At 33.2% G+C, this 12,861-nt stretch overlaps 1 protein-coding gene across 2 annotated transcripts; it reads right to left on the bottom strand.

Annotated features, from left to right (window-relative positions):
- Positions 1-231: 231 nt before the first annotated feature.
- On the bottom strand, positions 232-10,171 carry LOC114265381 (Cyclophilin-like peptidyl-prolyl cis-trans isomerase family protein). 2 transcript variants are annotated; one of them, XM_028206205.2, is made up of 10 exons: positions 9,591-10,171; positions 7,999-8,177; positions 7,817-7,918; positions 7,351-7,460; positions 7,103-7,244; positions 5,881-6,103; positions 3,066-3,105; positions 1,805-1,997; positions 1,109-1,249; positions 232-799 (listed from the first exon to the last, which is right to left on the bottom strand). In XM_028206205.2, the coding sequence occupies exons 1-10, from the start codon at positions 9,808-9,810 to the stop codon at positions 659-661; spliced, it is 1,491 nt and encodes a 496-aa protein (XP_028062006.1). In that variant the 5' UTR covers positions 9,811-10,171; the 3' UTR covers positions 232-658. The 2 variants fall into 2 exon arrangements, with proteins under 2 accessions (XP_028062006.1, XP_082757275.1); XM_082901149.1 differs by having other exon boundaries at positions 232-871.
- Between the last annotated feature and the right edge of the window lie 2,690 nt (positions 10,172-12,861).

Consider the following 12,861-nt stretch of genomic DNA (forward strand, 5'->3'; position numbering starts at 1 on the left):
GTGGAACAAGCTACACACACGATGCAACAGATGTGAACTCTGAGGTGTGCATTGAGATGTTTTCAATTAACAATGGTGTCTAAAATAGTAATTTCACTTAGGGATAAAATTGTAATAAAATTAAATATCAGTAAGTGTGTGTATTGAGGGGATTAGGTGTGTGCATATAGAAGCTCCCAAAAAAAGGCTTGCTGTAGTTTAATATTTTTACCCATATGCCAAAATACAAAATAAACAAAGACTACAAAATAATTTGATTACCAAAAGGAGGCTTCAATTTTTTGGACTGAAGAAATAGGATTACACAGCTACCTCACTAACATGTATAACAGTACCCAAAAGGTCGGTCTGGCCATCTAAACTTCAGATTACAGAAATTTGAAGTCTATTCAATTTTAAGCAGGAAATAAAACAAAAATTACAATCAGTTGAATGGGTGAAAACAACCCCCAAAAAAAGATGATGAGATTTTGACGCAATATTTAGTGTTAAGTAAATCTAATAATAATGGATCACCACGTGAATAATATCATGTTATTTCACTAGTCAAATTGCATTGTGAAGAGAAACAGAAAGATGCAATGCGGCTGAACTCATCAGTTCCGTTGGGTATTTTAAATATTCACAAACCTAAACCCTTAGGATGGCAGGGAGAAGGTCAAGTAAGGGATTTGCCAGCCCATTCTCGCTCTCGTCGCTTCTGCTTTGCCTGCATTCTGTTGAACTTCTCTTTTCCCTTCTCCAAAAGAGGGTCATGCACCACATAATCATTCGGGTCTTCATTGCGCGACATATTATCCTGTGCAAGGATAGAAAGGAGAATTTCACGTATCACGATAAACAAAGGCTGTATCTGGATGATGAGCCAACACTGGATTACCACAATCATGTCATTAATCAAAATTTGTCTCATGAAAACGAGTAATAAGGTAAGTATGAGTGATGAATTCTAGGAAATCATATTGTTTCTTCTTACAATTATTTGTTTAATTAAACCCATATCCATAATTACTAACTCAGCAGTAATTTCCATTTGGCTCCCAAACATCCCATATATGGAAGACAAAAAATATTCTAATGAAAATGATATGGGAGATCTGAAGCATACCTTGCCAGGCTGAGGTGTAAACTTTAACTTAACTCCTGTCCAATCAGACAGGTCCTCATTGTTACCACCTTTAACTTTGCTATTAGATTCAACAGGTTCGACAGCAATGGCCTTCTTAAACTTCTCAAGCTTTGCTAGCACCTATTATATAAAATCAGAAGTAAACAATTAAACAAATAAAACAGAATGAGTAGAAAGAAGAAAACCCAAGCCAACCAGCTTAAATAAGTTTAAAAAATTGGAGATATGCATCTTGGATAGTCCCAATTTCCAAATTTCAATACCCCACTCCCTTTCATCTGTTTTCTTTCTTATCCAGTAGTTTGTGGGTAAAATGCATATTCATGCAAAACAGTTTTTTCCCCCCCTTTCATTTCCTCTGTATTTCTTTCTTTATTTCTCCTCTTTTTTTTTTCTTTTTTTTTTCCTTCTTTTTCCTTTAAGATTATGATTAGGGACTAAAAATTAATAATATTCTGTTTTACACTCGGAACGTCAATTGTATGCATTTTGGAAGACGTTTTTCCAATGGGAATATAGTGCAGTAGAATTAATATGCAGAAATCCAAATTAGTTCTAATATTATGTGTCAGTACCTTGTTTAGTTAAAGAAGAATGAGCTGGCCATTAGTCTATAAATATGAAAATAAAATGGTATGAAGAACACCAAAAATTATAATAAGTTTCGTAACATACTTCATCTTCATGTCCTTGACGTCTGCGCCTCTTCTGTTTCTGCAACTGTTTTTCTCGTTCAGCTTCCCCCAACAACTGTAAGTCTGCATCAGCTTTAACCATACGTTCAGCCCTGGCTTCTGAGCCAATTCCTTTTTTCTTCAAGTATAGCTTTTCCACTTTTGGTTGGTCATCAAAATTTTCAGCATCAGACCTGCTTAGCACAAAATTGCAATATTCATTCTATGACAATTTTTCACATGCCTCAGTGATATTGCAGGGGTTCTATATGTCAGAAAATAAGACAATAAATGCACATAGAAGAAGACAAGCACACTATCATAAACCAGGTGATAATGTTGTCAAAGCATGATGATTGCTCATCAAACAAGACGTTATCAAAGCAGAAGGGCATATAAATAATCAATAAAGAAACGAACACTAACTCCGACTGGAGGAAGCAATGCTGCTAGAGTCTTAGAAGTTGACAAATTTCAGACGAGTTTTATATGCTAATAGCATAAACAAACTAACTAAATCAGCAATGCACAAAGTAAAACTAGTGCACCATAAACAGCAGAAATGCGAGAAAGAGTTTAATAAATTATCATCATAGAATGAATTAACTTTTCCATAACCAACAAAAATGCAAGAAGACACCAAATACTTTAATAAGTTATCTGCATAGAATGAATAACTTTTTCAATCAATTCAATTAATGTGATATATGTTAAATCTGGGGTATTGAGACAGAAAGAAATCAACTTAACCCCGAGCCTTAGGCCATCTATTATCATCTTGATACTTGTAGGGCACAGAGAGAAACATGACACGCAATATATATTCACAAACAAAAACTCAATGCTTCATATTTCAGACCAAAAGTATTTCGATGAACCACATGCATATGGAATATGCATTGCAAATTATTATATATATTTTTCCATATAAAGTAAGCACCCACGAAACATGGTGACGTTCAACCAGAGATCACCTGTACTATCTACATGCTTTCCGTAAATAAACACTTCTTTACTTATTAAAAATAAAATACAAAATTAAACGCTTCCTTGTGTGTCATCGGCATTCTGCATAAGGTAGATTATGAACATGTACTAGGTAACAAATCAGAATGACAATGCCACAAAACTCTTTGGAAACAAATAGATCCATGAACAACGGCAAAACATCAAGGAATTCAAACAAACTTCTAGATTTTTATTCTATTTTGGTGACACAAGATAAGAAAGCACCAATGAGAAGTCAAAATTAAGACCTATACCTTGGTGGTGATCTCTCATGCTCCTTTACACTGGAACTCTCTGCAGATGCCAAAAAAATATAAATAAATAAATAAAATATATTAGACAAATAGAAACTCTTATCTAAGGAACCATAAAAGTTAATATTATTCAAAACAGAAGGAATGAAGGATACATGAAACAAATAAAACTGAATATCATCCTTAGTGGATTAGTTTGAAGTTGCTGCTCAATATTAAGCCGTTTCAAGGTCTTAACATTAACAATTCAACTTACCTTGCAAAAAGTATAAGTTGCCTCTCAACATGATGTTTGCGAGTCCCATTGTTTTACAGCATGGATGCATTGAACAAGGGTAAACTACTTTAAAACATGCATAGGTAAAGAAGATGCAAACCACTTTCTTGGACTTGTCATAAATTATTTGGGAGAAAAAAGTGTTATGATAAAGCTCCATAATATAAGAACAGTTTCATTTGCTAAATATGCCGAGAGAAACAGAAAGAATGGATCTGCGAATGATATTTATATATGTACGGACACTTTAAAAAACATTAAGGTTAGTACTAAGCCAGGAAAAAGGAAGCTCAAGTGAAAAGGATGTAATCAATTCAATATCAAGTTAAAGAAACACGAGAGCAACCACGTGTCATCTAGATAACTTTTTGGAATTTGGCTCTTCAAGTAACAAAAATGGTTGTTATTCTAGACTCCACGCAGCAATTTAGCAACTATAGTCGTGTTGAGGTACCGCTGGAAAACAATCAACAACTGTAAGAAATTTTCTCTTACACCAGTACATGTGGAACAGAATATCTTCATCTTGTCCTATTGATATTCTAGTTTACAGGAAGCAAAATCAATGAACTTTTGACGATGTGATGCCAATACAAAAAGGTAAAATCTTTGTACTCCATGTGTTTTATTTTTAGCTAATATGGAGGTTTTGTCAATCTTCTCTTTTTCTTTTTTTTCTTTTTTTGTTGATCTTATAGGAGAGCTAAATTTTGTAGAGGGATTGTTGTTCATCTTGTAACATCTTGTGTACACAGGTTGAGCTCTTCCAGCTATCTTCAATTTATTTTATTTACTTATCATGTACAACAGTTCTGAGGAAAGACAGAGTTTCAATGTGCGTGTGAGGGAATGCATGGTGTGTCTGAGTGAGGGAGAGAGGGGGGCGAAAGTGGTTCTGTAATCAGCTCAAGAACCCGAGTAATTTCATCTGAAACTCCAAATTTGTGTCATTCTTTATTCAATGCTAGTCATTAAGAAGTTCTACGAAATCGTAGTACCAAATTTGAAAATTACATACTCGAAAACCGCCATAACACCAGCTGTCAACTTGGTTGTATCTCCAGATAACCCTGGAGGGAAGGCGCAGGGTTCAAGTCCGAGTTAGGATGTGGATGTGGATGTGGATGTGGATGTGGATGTGTGTATGTCTTACTCATCAAAATAAATAAACAAACAAACAAAGAATTTTCTAAATTAACAGAATTAATGAAGTACTGTCTTCAGTGAGCAACAAGACGGAATCTGTTTCAACTATAATATATACCAGGACACAGGGGCGGAGGCAGCATAGGCCGAGGGGGGTCACGTGCCCCCCCCCCCCCCCCCTCAGTTTTGCAAATTTTAATTTTTTGTTATTGTCATGTATAAAATTATTCTCTCGTTTTTTTTTTTCTTAACATGTTCTTTAGCTAATAATTTATTATATTGTTCATAACAAATAATTATTTGATACTTTGGAAACACTATGTGTTATTATTTATGTAGTAGTTTAAATCAATAGTGTAGCGAAAAATATTATAGATTGGATATAATGAACTCATTATTTTCAAGTAGTTGACATACCACTTAATGTGATTTGTGATTTTCTATACTTTGAGCATCACGTAGGTAACGTCATATGGTACTCTAAGACTGTTTAATAATTTTCATTCAAAACACATCATTTATAAGCAATGTCATCTCTTTAATATTTTTCTGTCAAATAAAAATTAAATAGATTTTATAATAATTTGTGCTATAAATGATGTGTTTTTATTTTTTAAAATTAGGAATTTTGATCCATAATTTTTTGTGCTAAAATTACAAACTTACATCATCATCTCACACCGAGCTATTCCAGACTATTATAGAATTTTGATTTGTTTTTATTAATAATGAATATGTAATTTTTTATGTTTAAATTTATCTTATAAAATTATTATTATCTTAATATTGCTCATGAATTTTTTTTAAATAAAAAATTATAATTAATAAGTGCCCCCTCTAACCTAATTTTCTTGCTCCGCCATTGCCAGGACACACCATTCAGATAGGTTTAAGTAGAACGTTAAAGAAAGAAGTTTTACACTAAGAATTAAAAACTGCAATGATATGTACATGAAATTATTCTCATCTCAAGATAGCTTGCAGTGCAAAACCAAAGAAATTCAATCACATAGATATTTAGCATAATTCAAACCATTTGACACTCCTGACATAATAATGTGCCCACAAATGTATGAAACACAAAATTTGCCACTTTTAACCCAGTAAATCTCTTCCTTTTTTTCACCATGATCCCCAAAAACTAATTGAACTATTGAAAAATGCGGTGCTCAACTCCCCTTGCCTCTCATCCTCAAGTTAAACCAAACCATATTTTAGAAAGAGGTATGACGGTCTGCTGCTTCCAATAATGGCAGCATTGATACAAGAAAGAAAGGCTGTTTAAACTTCATCTTAAGTTCAGAAAACGAAAACCGAAATTAAATGAAAAGCAAAAGAAGATGACATGTTTGAGATTGACTTCTCGAAGTCTAATAATGACAACGAACTTACCATTATGAAGCTTTTCCTTAGTTGGGAGATCCCCAAGCTCCTTCCGCCTTTTAAGTATCTGCAGACGCATTCGTGCATCAAAGCTGGCCTCGTCATCATCACTATAATCAAGGGACTCAGGAAATTCAGCTTCTGATTCTTTTCGCAACTCTTCTCTCTTCGAGCTTAAAGTTTCTCTTACACTTAACTGCTCATCCCTTGTTGCTTTGACTTCAGATGAGTTCTGCATTTATAAAAGTAACTTCAGATATGTCACATGTGTCCTATTATCCTATCGATGATTATGCTAAAAATTTATATAGATATAAAAGAAATGTTTGCTCAAATTTGTACTTTCTTTGCTACTTGGCACCTTGAGTTCTTAAATGTTTTTAAAATGACACATCATAAGGTAATTCAAAATTAGCCCACTATTCAACAGGGAACCTCCATAATCACTTACCCATAATGCAATATTCTTAGAAACAAATGTTCCCCACGGCAAGATCCTTTTAGGAAACAGTTTTTTTTTTATTGGCAAATCATGCAAGCCCACTCAAGATGATAGTTGAGCATTGTCGAATTGGAGTTGAGTGGACATTGGAAGATTTTTCCCAGTGAGCGCTCTGAAGAACAGGTGTTGAGCGGGACTTGTAGTCAATTGCAAGCTCAAGCTCAACTGCGAGCCAAGTTCGGGTTTTTCATAGAAACAACTAATTTCTTACAATAACTTATTTTACTTCTTTTTCAAAGTGCAAGGATGAAAACAAGTTATGAGAAGATGTAAAATAGATCGAGTTCTTAGTGCGAGTGCCTAAAGGGGATGTATACATGTAAATGGAGCAACAATTTGCAAAGGCAAAATTTGATCATTATGAATTGAAATCCAACCCCTCTTGCATAACTCAAAAACACCTAAATCTATCCCACTCAAAGACAACCACAATATGAAATTTTGCATCAAAAATAAAATGACCAACCTAGACTAATTCTACTCTAGCAATATACTTTCGTGTGTCCGGTTCTAACAAATTAAAAAAATTAATAGGAGTATTCGATGAGTGTCATTGTCTTAGTAAAACTCATTAAAGCATATTTAATTGATCAAGTTATTCCAAAAGAACTTTCATTGCTACGTATATGGTGGGTCAGCTTTAACAGAACTACGACCCATTTATTTGAAAATTTTCATCCAGTAATTTATCAGTTCATGGTAAAGCATAATAAAATTCTGAATTCTTACCAATTCTTTAGTCGGATTTTCTTCCTTAAGGAGACGAGGATCATTCAATACATCATGACTACTCTTTATTTTTGTCTTTACAGCTGCCAGTTCCTTCTCCTCTTCCTCAGCTTCTTCCCCAAATGAAAGCAAGTTCAGCTTTCTGTATATTGATCATTTGATAAGTTAAGACTTAAGAGTGATAGCATAAAACACTTTAACCATGTACAGAACTGCTTTCCATTCCAAAGATGCAGGAAGAAACTTACTTCACAGCTTTCTTCTTTGAGGCTTTGTTGTCAGCATCAGTTGTGGAAGAGGGCAAAGACCTGGTAGGTGCGGCTCTAGGAACAATATCATCAAAAGGGTTCCATAATACCTAAAGCATAGATTTAAAAAAGAAAACTGAGAAATGAAACTACTTCATTAAGAATACTTATAGCATTGCTGAGTGAAGGAGATTCGCGAAGGTCATTTTAAAGAAGAAACCATAAGAAAAAGACAAAGTAACTACCAAGGTCAATAAAAAGACAAAGTAACTACCAAAAGACAAAGTAACTACCAAGGTAACTACCAAGGTCAATAAATTCTTTTTTGTATCCATGATGGAATACCAACTATCCTACATAAAAAGGTCTTCCATAGTCAAATCTACTTGACATCAACAGTCAATGGATTTCCAAGTACAATCAGGGGGGGGAAACACTCAGATTTAAGACTTAACAAGAAACCTACCTCAACTGAGGTTATCTTTGGCAGAGGATCCAATGGCCGGTCATTCTTGTCAGTTTCAACCTCACCTAACCTAATAAGATTATATATTGAATCCCCAGTCACCTGTAAACACAAGAACCAGTTGCATTAACATTCAAAGATGGGCAATGGATATGTGAAACCAGATATCAAGTCATGCATACCTTTCCAAAAATGGTATGCTTTCGGTCGAGCCAATCACAACGATCCAGGGTTATAAAGAATTGACTTCCATTTGAATGTGGTGGGCCAGCATTTGCACATGCAACAATGCCTCTGTGGTTGAATCTTAGACGTGAGTGGAACTCATCAGCAAACACACTTCCATATATACTTTCGCCACCTGCATTTATTGATAAGCACCAAAGACTGTAACTGAAAGGCATTCAGGAATGAAGGATGCAAATGTATCCAAGACTAGAAATCAATAGTGCCTAATAACCTATGAAAAACAAGACTTTCAAATGAAGAGAACAGGCCCCCAGTATTACGCAACATACAAGAAAACTAAATTTATTACAAATCTTATTCATTCACAAAGAGAGAGAGAGAGAGAGAGCCAGCAAAAATTACAAATACGCATCTTTATGATATGGATACAATCTAAAAAATAAAAACTCTCAATTTCATATCTCAGATAGTTTTAATATTTTGAAAACGTAATGTGCCAATGGCCCGGTTGCCATGATAAGACCCTAGTTGGAAAAAATAGATCCAAATCCATCCCAATTCAGTATTACATCCTCCGAATAATTAAATATTGAATGCATAGTATAACATGGTACAGATTTATTTCGGGTTGCACTCAACCTGCATATATATATATATATATTATATAATTGAAAGTGGATACACTGTGAAACTTGATTATTGTAAGTAAAATCTCATAACCAGTGTGGAGCCTTATATGAATATAAGTATTCCTAAACCAGAAAAAATTTGTGAGTTGGTTACTGTACAATGAAAAATGTCCTCTGAAAATACATGATAGAGTCAGTTATGCAGCTTATGCTTCCTCTTAATATTCATGCCAAAACTAAAAGACAGCAATTCTCTGAAGTGCAGCAATAGTTGAATGCAACTGACCTCATTCCCATTTAACCCGACTCATAAAACCAAACTACTAGTCCAATTAAATCATGTAAGAAATCGACAATCCCTTTGTGAAACACATATAATACATGTCACTAACTATGATGAAACCCATCAAAAGACTACGTACATTGAGCATGAACATTCAGAGAACCTAGTGTGCTTTTTCAACTAGAGAGAGATATTAAAATAAAACGCTTCAGAGGCAGGCTATAGAGGAAGGCAAGGTAAAACCACTGTTGATCGAATAGGGAATTGAAAGAAATATTGGGAAAGGATCCGGGGGTTTGTTAAGTCATATATACATACAGCTAATTTGTTACTGCTAATTCCATCAAAAACAATTCAATTAATGATTTAGGCATATCCAATCCTTGACTCAAACCTAAACTACATCAAATTTAAATTTGGGTAAAAATTCCTCAAATGTTTACTCAAATTGAGTTTCACTCAATTTTTTACCCAAATCAAGGAGGCTCAAATGTTTACTCAAATTTTTCTAAAGCTATTGTGTGGCTCTCAAATTTATCATTCTGCCATTACTGAAGGTTTTACACAAATTTATACTTCAATCCATTGAAGTGATTCAAATCAAATAAAGTTTATACCTCAAGTAAAATTATACATGAATATATTATTTTCGAGAGAGAAAGAGATAGGATACCTTCGCCAGTACCAGTGGGGTCACCGCCTTGAACGAGGAAAGATTTGATGATGCGATGGAAGATGGTGTTGTCGTAGTAGCCCTCCATACATAGCTGCACGAAGTTCCTCACGGCTTTTGGTGCCTCTTTAGGCCACAGCTCTATGTCCATCGGTCCATACGTCGTGTTCAATATCACCTTCCCCTTCGTCGGAGGCTCCGACACGTACACCGACGACATTGATTCACCTCTGCTCGATTGATCACTCTCTCGTCAATTGCTGTCTTTGATGACTGAAATATTCAAATTTCGTCGTTTAACTGTTTGTGCTATTGCCTCAACCAACTAAAACCCTCTCTGCATCGTCACACCGCCATTTTTATTGGCCTTCACTGCTTTCTCTCCCTCTCCCTCTCCCTCTCCCTCTCCTAATTGCCTTAACAAATTAAATTTGAAGGGGAAGTCCCTAAAACATCCTTAATCCGAGCATAATTTGACTCTGGTAACAAATTAGATTCGTTTGGGATTCAATTTTTCTAGTAAATTTTTTATTTTTTATAAATATAATAAAAAAAATAGAGAAAATGAGTTAACTTTTTATATTAATTTTTTGTCTAAAATTTATTGTTTTCAAACAATCCTTAAATTCTAAATTTTTAATCTTGTCAATTTAAATTTTAAATTTTTTATTTATTTTTAATTTAAACCATTAATTTATTTTCTTTAACTAAAACTAATTAAAAATTTATATTTTAATTATTAAACACAATATAAATTTACATAAAATGTTTAAAATATTATTATTTTATTGAGTTTAATGATTAAAATATATTTTCCCCGATCGATTTTACTTAATAAAAATAGACATATAATCTAAATCTTAAAAATCAAAAGTTTAAAATTTAAATTGATAAAATAAAAAAACTTGAGATTTATTTTATTATAGAAGTCAAACTATAAGTTTTTATATTTGAGAAAAATTAGTTTAACGTCATTCTCCCATTTTTATTCCATTATTAGAAATAAAACAAATTCATAATATTATTTTATGATATCTAAGATCTCTCAACTCCATATTCATATATCACAGAAAAATTTAACATATCATTTTTCTCTTTCCAAACTCTTCTACTCCACAAAAATAGAGACTCATCTCCACTCTTAACCCCCAAGCATTCAACGATTTCATCTTCATCCTTGCATAGAACCCCAAATATGTTCAAAAAAACTTCCACCGTGAGTTTCTCACTTCACCGAACTCCGCCGACAGTGGCCTTTTCTGCCGATTCCTCCATCGGTGGGCTGTAAACCAAGCGGCGAAGTTCTTGGACTTCTTCTCTATTCCTTTCGGAGATGAGCTGAAATAGAAGCTCAGATCTATAAATCTCACTGTCGATCGTCTCCTACTCAAAGAATTGAGTTCTCCAGTGCCTTAGCAATCAACTCCGTTCGGTTCAATTGATATGACATAGATATCGATGGGAGACGTGAAGAAAATTCTGATGGCTTTGTAGTTGGAGAAGGTGTGATTGGAGCTAAAACATATGGCGATGAACTCGATTTTGCACTCAAAGCTTGAATTCTCACGGATCTGCATTTCTGATCAACATGTTGGAATTCGAATTCAAAACTATAGTGATTCTAATTTTTTTAAATCATTATTTATTATTATGATTATTATTATCTTATTTTATTTTATTTTTTATTTTATTAATTGTGTGGTCATATGAGAATTTAATGTTCTGATTAATTAATTTAATGTGTTATTTAATTAATTTAATGTGGTGTTTAATTATATATAATTAATTTAAATATTTATATATATATATATATATATAAAGTATTATATATATATATAATCTTATATTTATATTTATATATGGTGTATTTATGTTGTATTTATATAGGATAATAATATAAGTCAATTAGATTATAAGCAATAGTGAGGCTTGTGCCTGCGCGGTGAGAGAGAGAGAGAGAGAGGGGGAGGGGGGGGGGGCGAGAGAGGGACGTTGGGTGTGTTTGGTTTGTGTTTGTAGAGTAGTTTTTGAGATAAAAAATATGAAAATTTGTTTGATTTGTCTTTTTTCAGAAATAATTTTGAAAATTATTTTGGAGAGAGAGTTTTAAAAAAAAATGATTGATTTGATGTGTATGAGAGAGAGAGAGTGATTTTGGAAAGTAGGTAATCAAACAAAATTTTAATATTTTTTTTTGAAAAATTTGTTTGATTTAATTACTCTTGAAATTTGTTTGTAGAGAATTTTTCTCAAAACTTTTTTTTGAAAAACAAACCAAACAAACATTTTGTGTTAAAGAGGCTGTTATTAAGAAGAGAGAAGAAAATACATACAAGAGAGAGACGGTGGAAGGTGGAGAAAAAGAAAGAAATGATTAGGGTTTTATTTTGGTGGCTTTATTAATTGTTCAAGTGATTCTTTGATCTTCAAAAAAATATTGTGAGTACAAAACTCACTTCCCTCGATTTATGTTTAATTCGTTATTTTTATTTATTTAATGTTGAATTGATTTCATATTTGCATGTAGATGATTGATTGATTTTAATTATTTTGATTCGTTGTGTATGTAAGCTTTAGGGTTTTTAGATGATTGATTGATCGGTTTTTATTATTTTGGTTAGTTGTGTATATAAGGTTTAGGGTTTTTAGATGATTGATTGATCGGTTTTTATTATTTTGGTTAGTTGTGTATATAAGGTTTAGGGTTTTTAGATGATTGATTGATTTTAATTATTTTGATTCGTTGTGTATGTAAGTTTTAGGGTTTTTAGATGATTGATTGATTTTAATTATTTTGATTAGTTGTGTATGCAAGGTGTAGAGTTTTTATATGGATTTATTTTGTGGTTGTAATCACACTCATAGTTATATGAAATTAAAATTAATTAGGAACCCATAAATAAATTCCTTACACTCCACCATGACTCCATGGATTGTTATTTTATTTGAGTGTTGGTGAGAAAGAGTGTATAAAAAAAAGTGAGGATTATGAGATTTATTTGAATGCTTTAAGCTTGGCATTGTTATGTTGGTTCTTATGAGTGAGATGTTTTGTGTATATATATATATATATTGTTGCCTCGTTCTCATGAGTAGACGAGTGCTTTGATTTACGCGCGTACGTATATGCTAACCATCCGGAGAGTGCGAGTCAAACTCGAGACGATATCTGCGTGCAAGTTTAACTTCGGACCGGTGTTAGGTATACGGAAGGCACATGAGATATATGTGTAGGCCAGAAGTGGAGGGCCGAAGTGGTCGAGTTAAGGTA

The sequence above is a fragment of the Camellia sinensis genome, chromosome 13 (genome assembly GCF_055761805.1).
Source record: "Camellia sinensis isolate YWXY chromosome 13, ASM5576180v1, whole genome shotgun sequence".
NCBI classification, from domain to species: Eukaryota; Viridiplantae; Streptophyta; class Magnoliopsida; order Ericales; family Theaceae; genus Camellia; species Camellia sinensis.

Coding starts and splice junctions, on each gene's coding strand:
- LOC114265381 (XM_082901149.1), bottom strand. CDS start 9,810: ATGTCGTCGGTGTACGTGTCGGAGCCTCCGACGAAGGGGAAGGTGATA. Junction 7,461..7,816: donor CAAAGATAACCTCAGTTGAG/GTAGGTTTCTTG, acceptor TCTATGCTTTAG/GTATTATGGAACCCTTTTGA. Junction 6,104..7,102: donor AAAATCCGACTAAAGAATTG/GTAAGAATTCAG, acceptor TTATAAATGCAG/AACTCATCTGAAGTCAAAGC.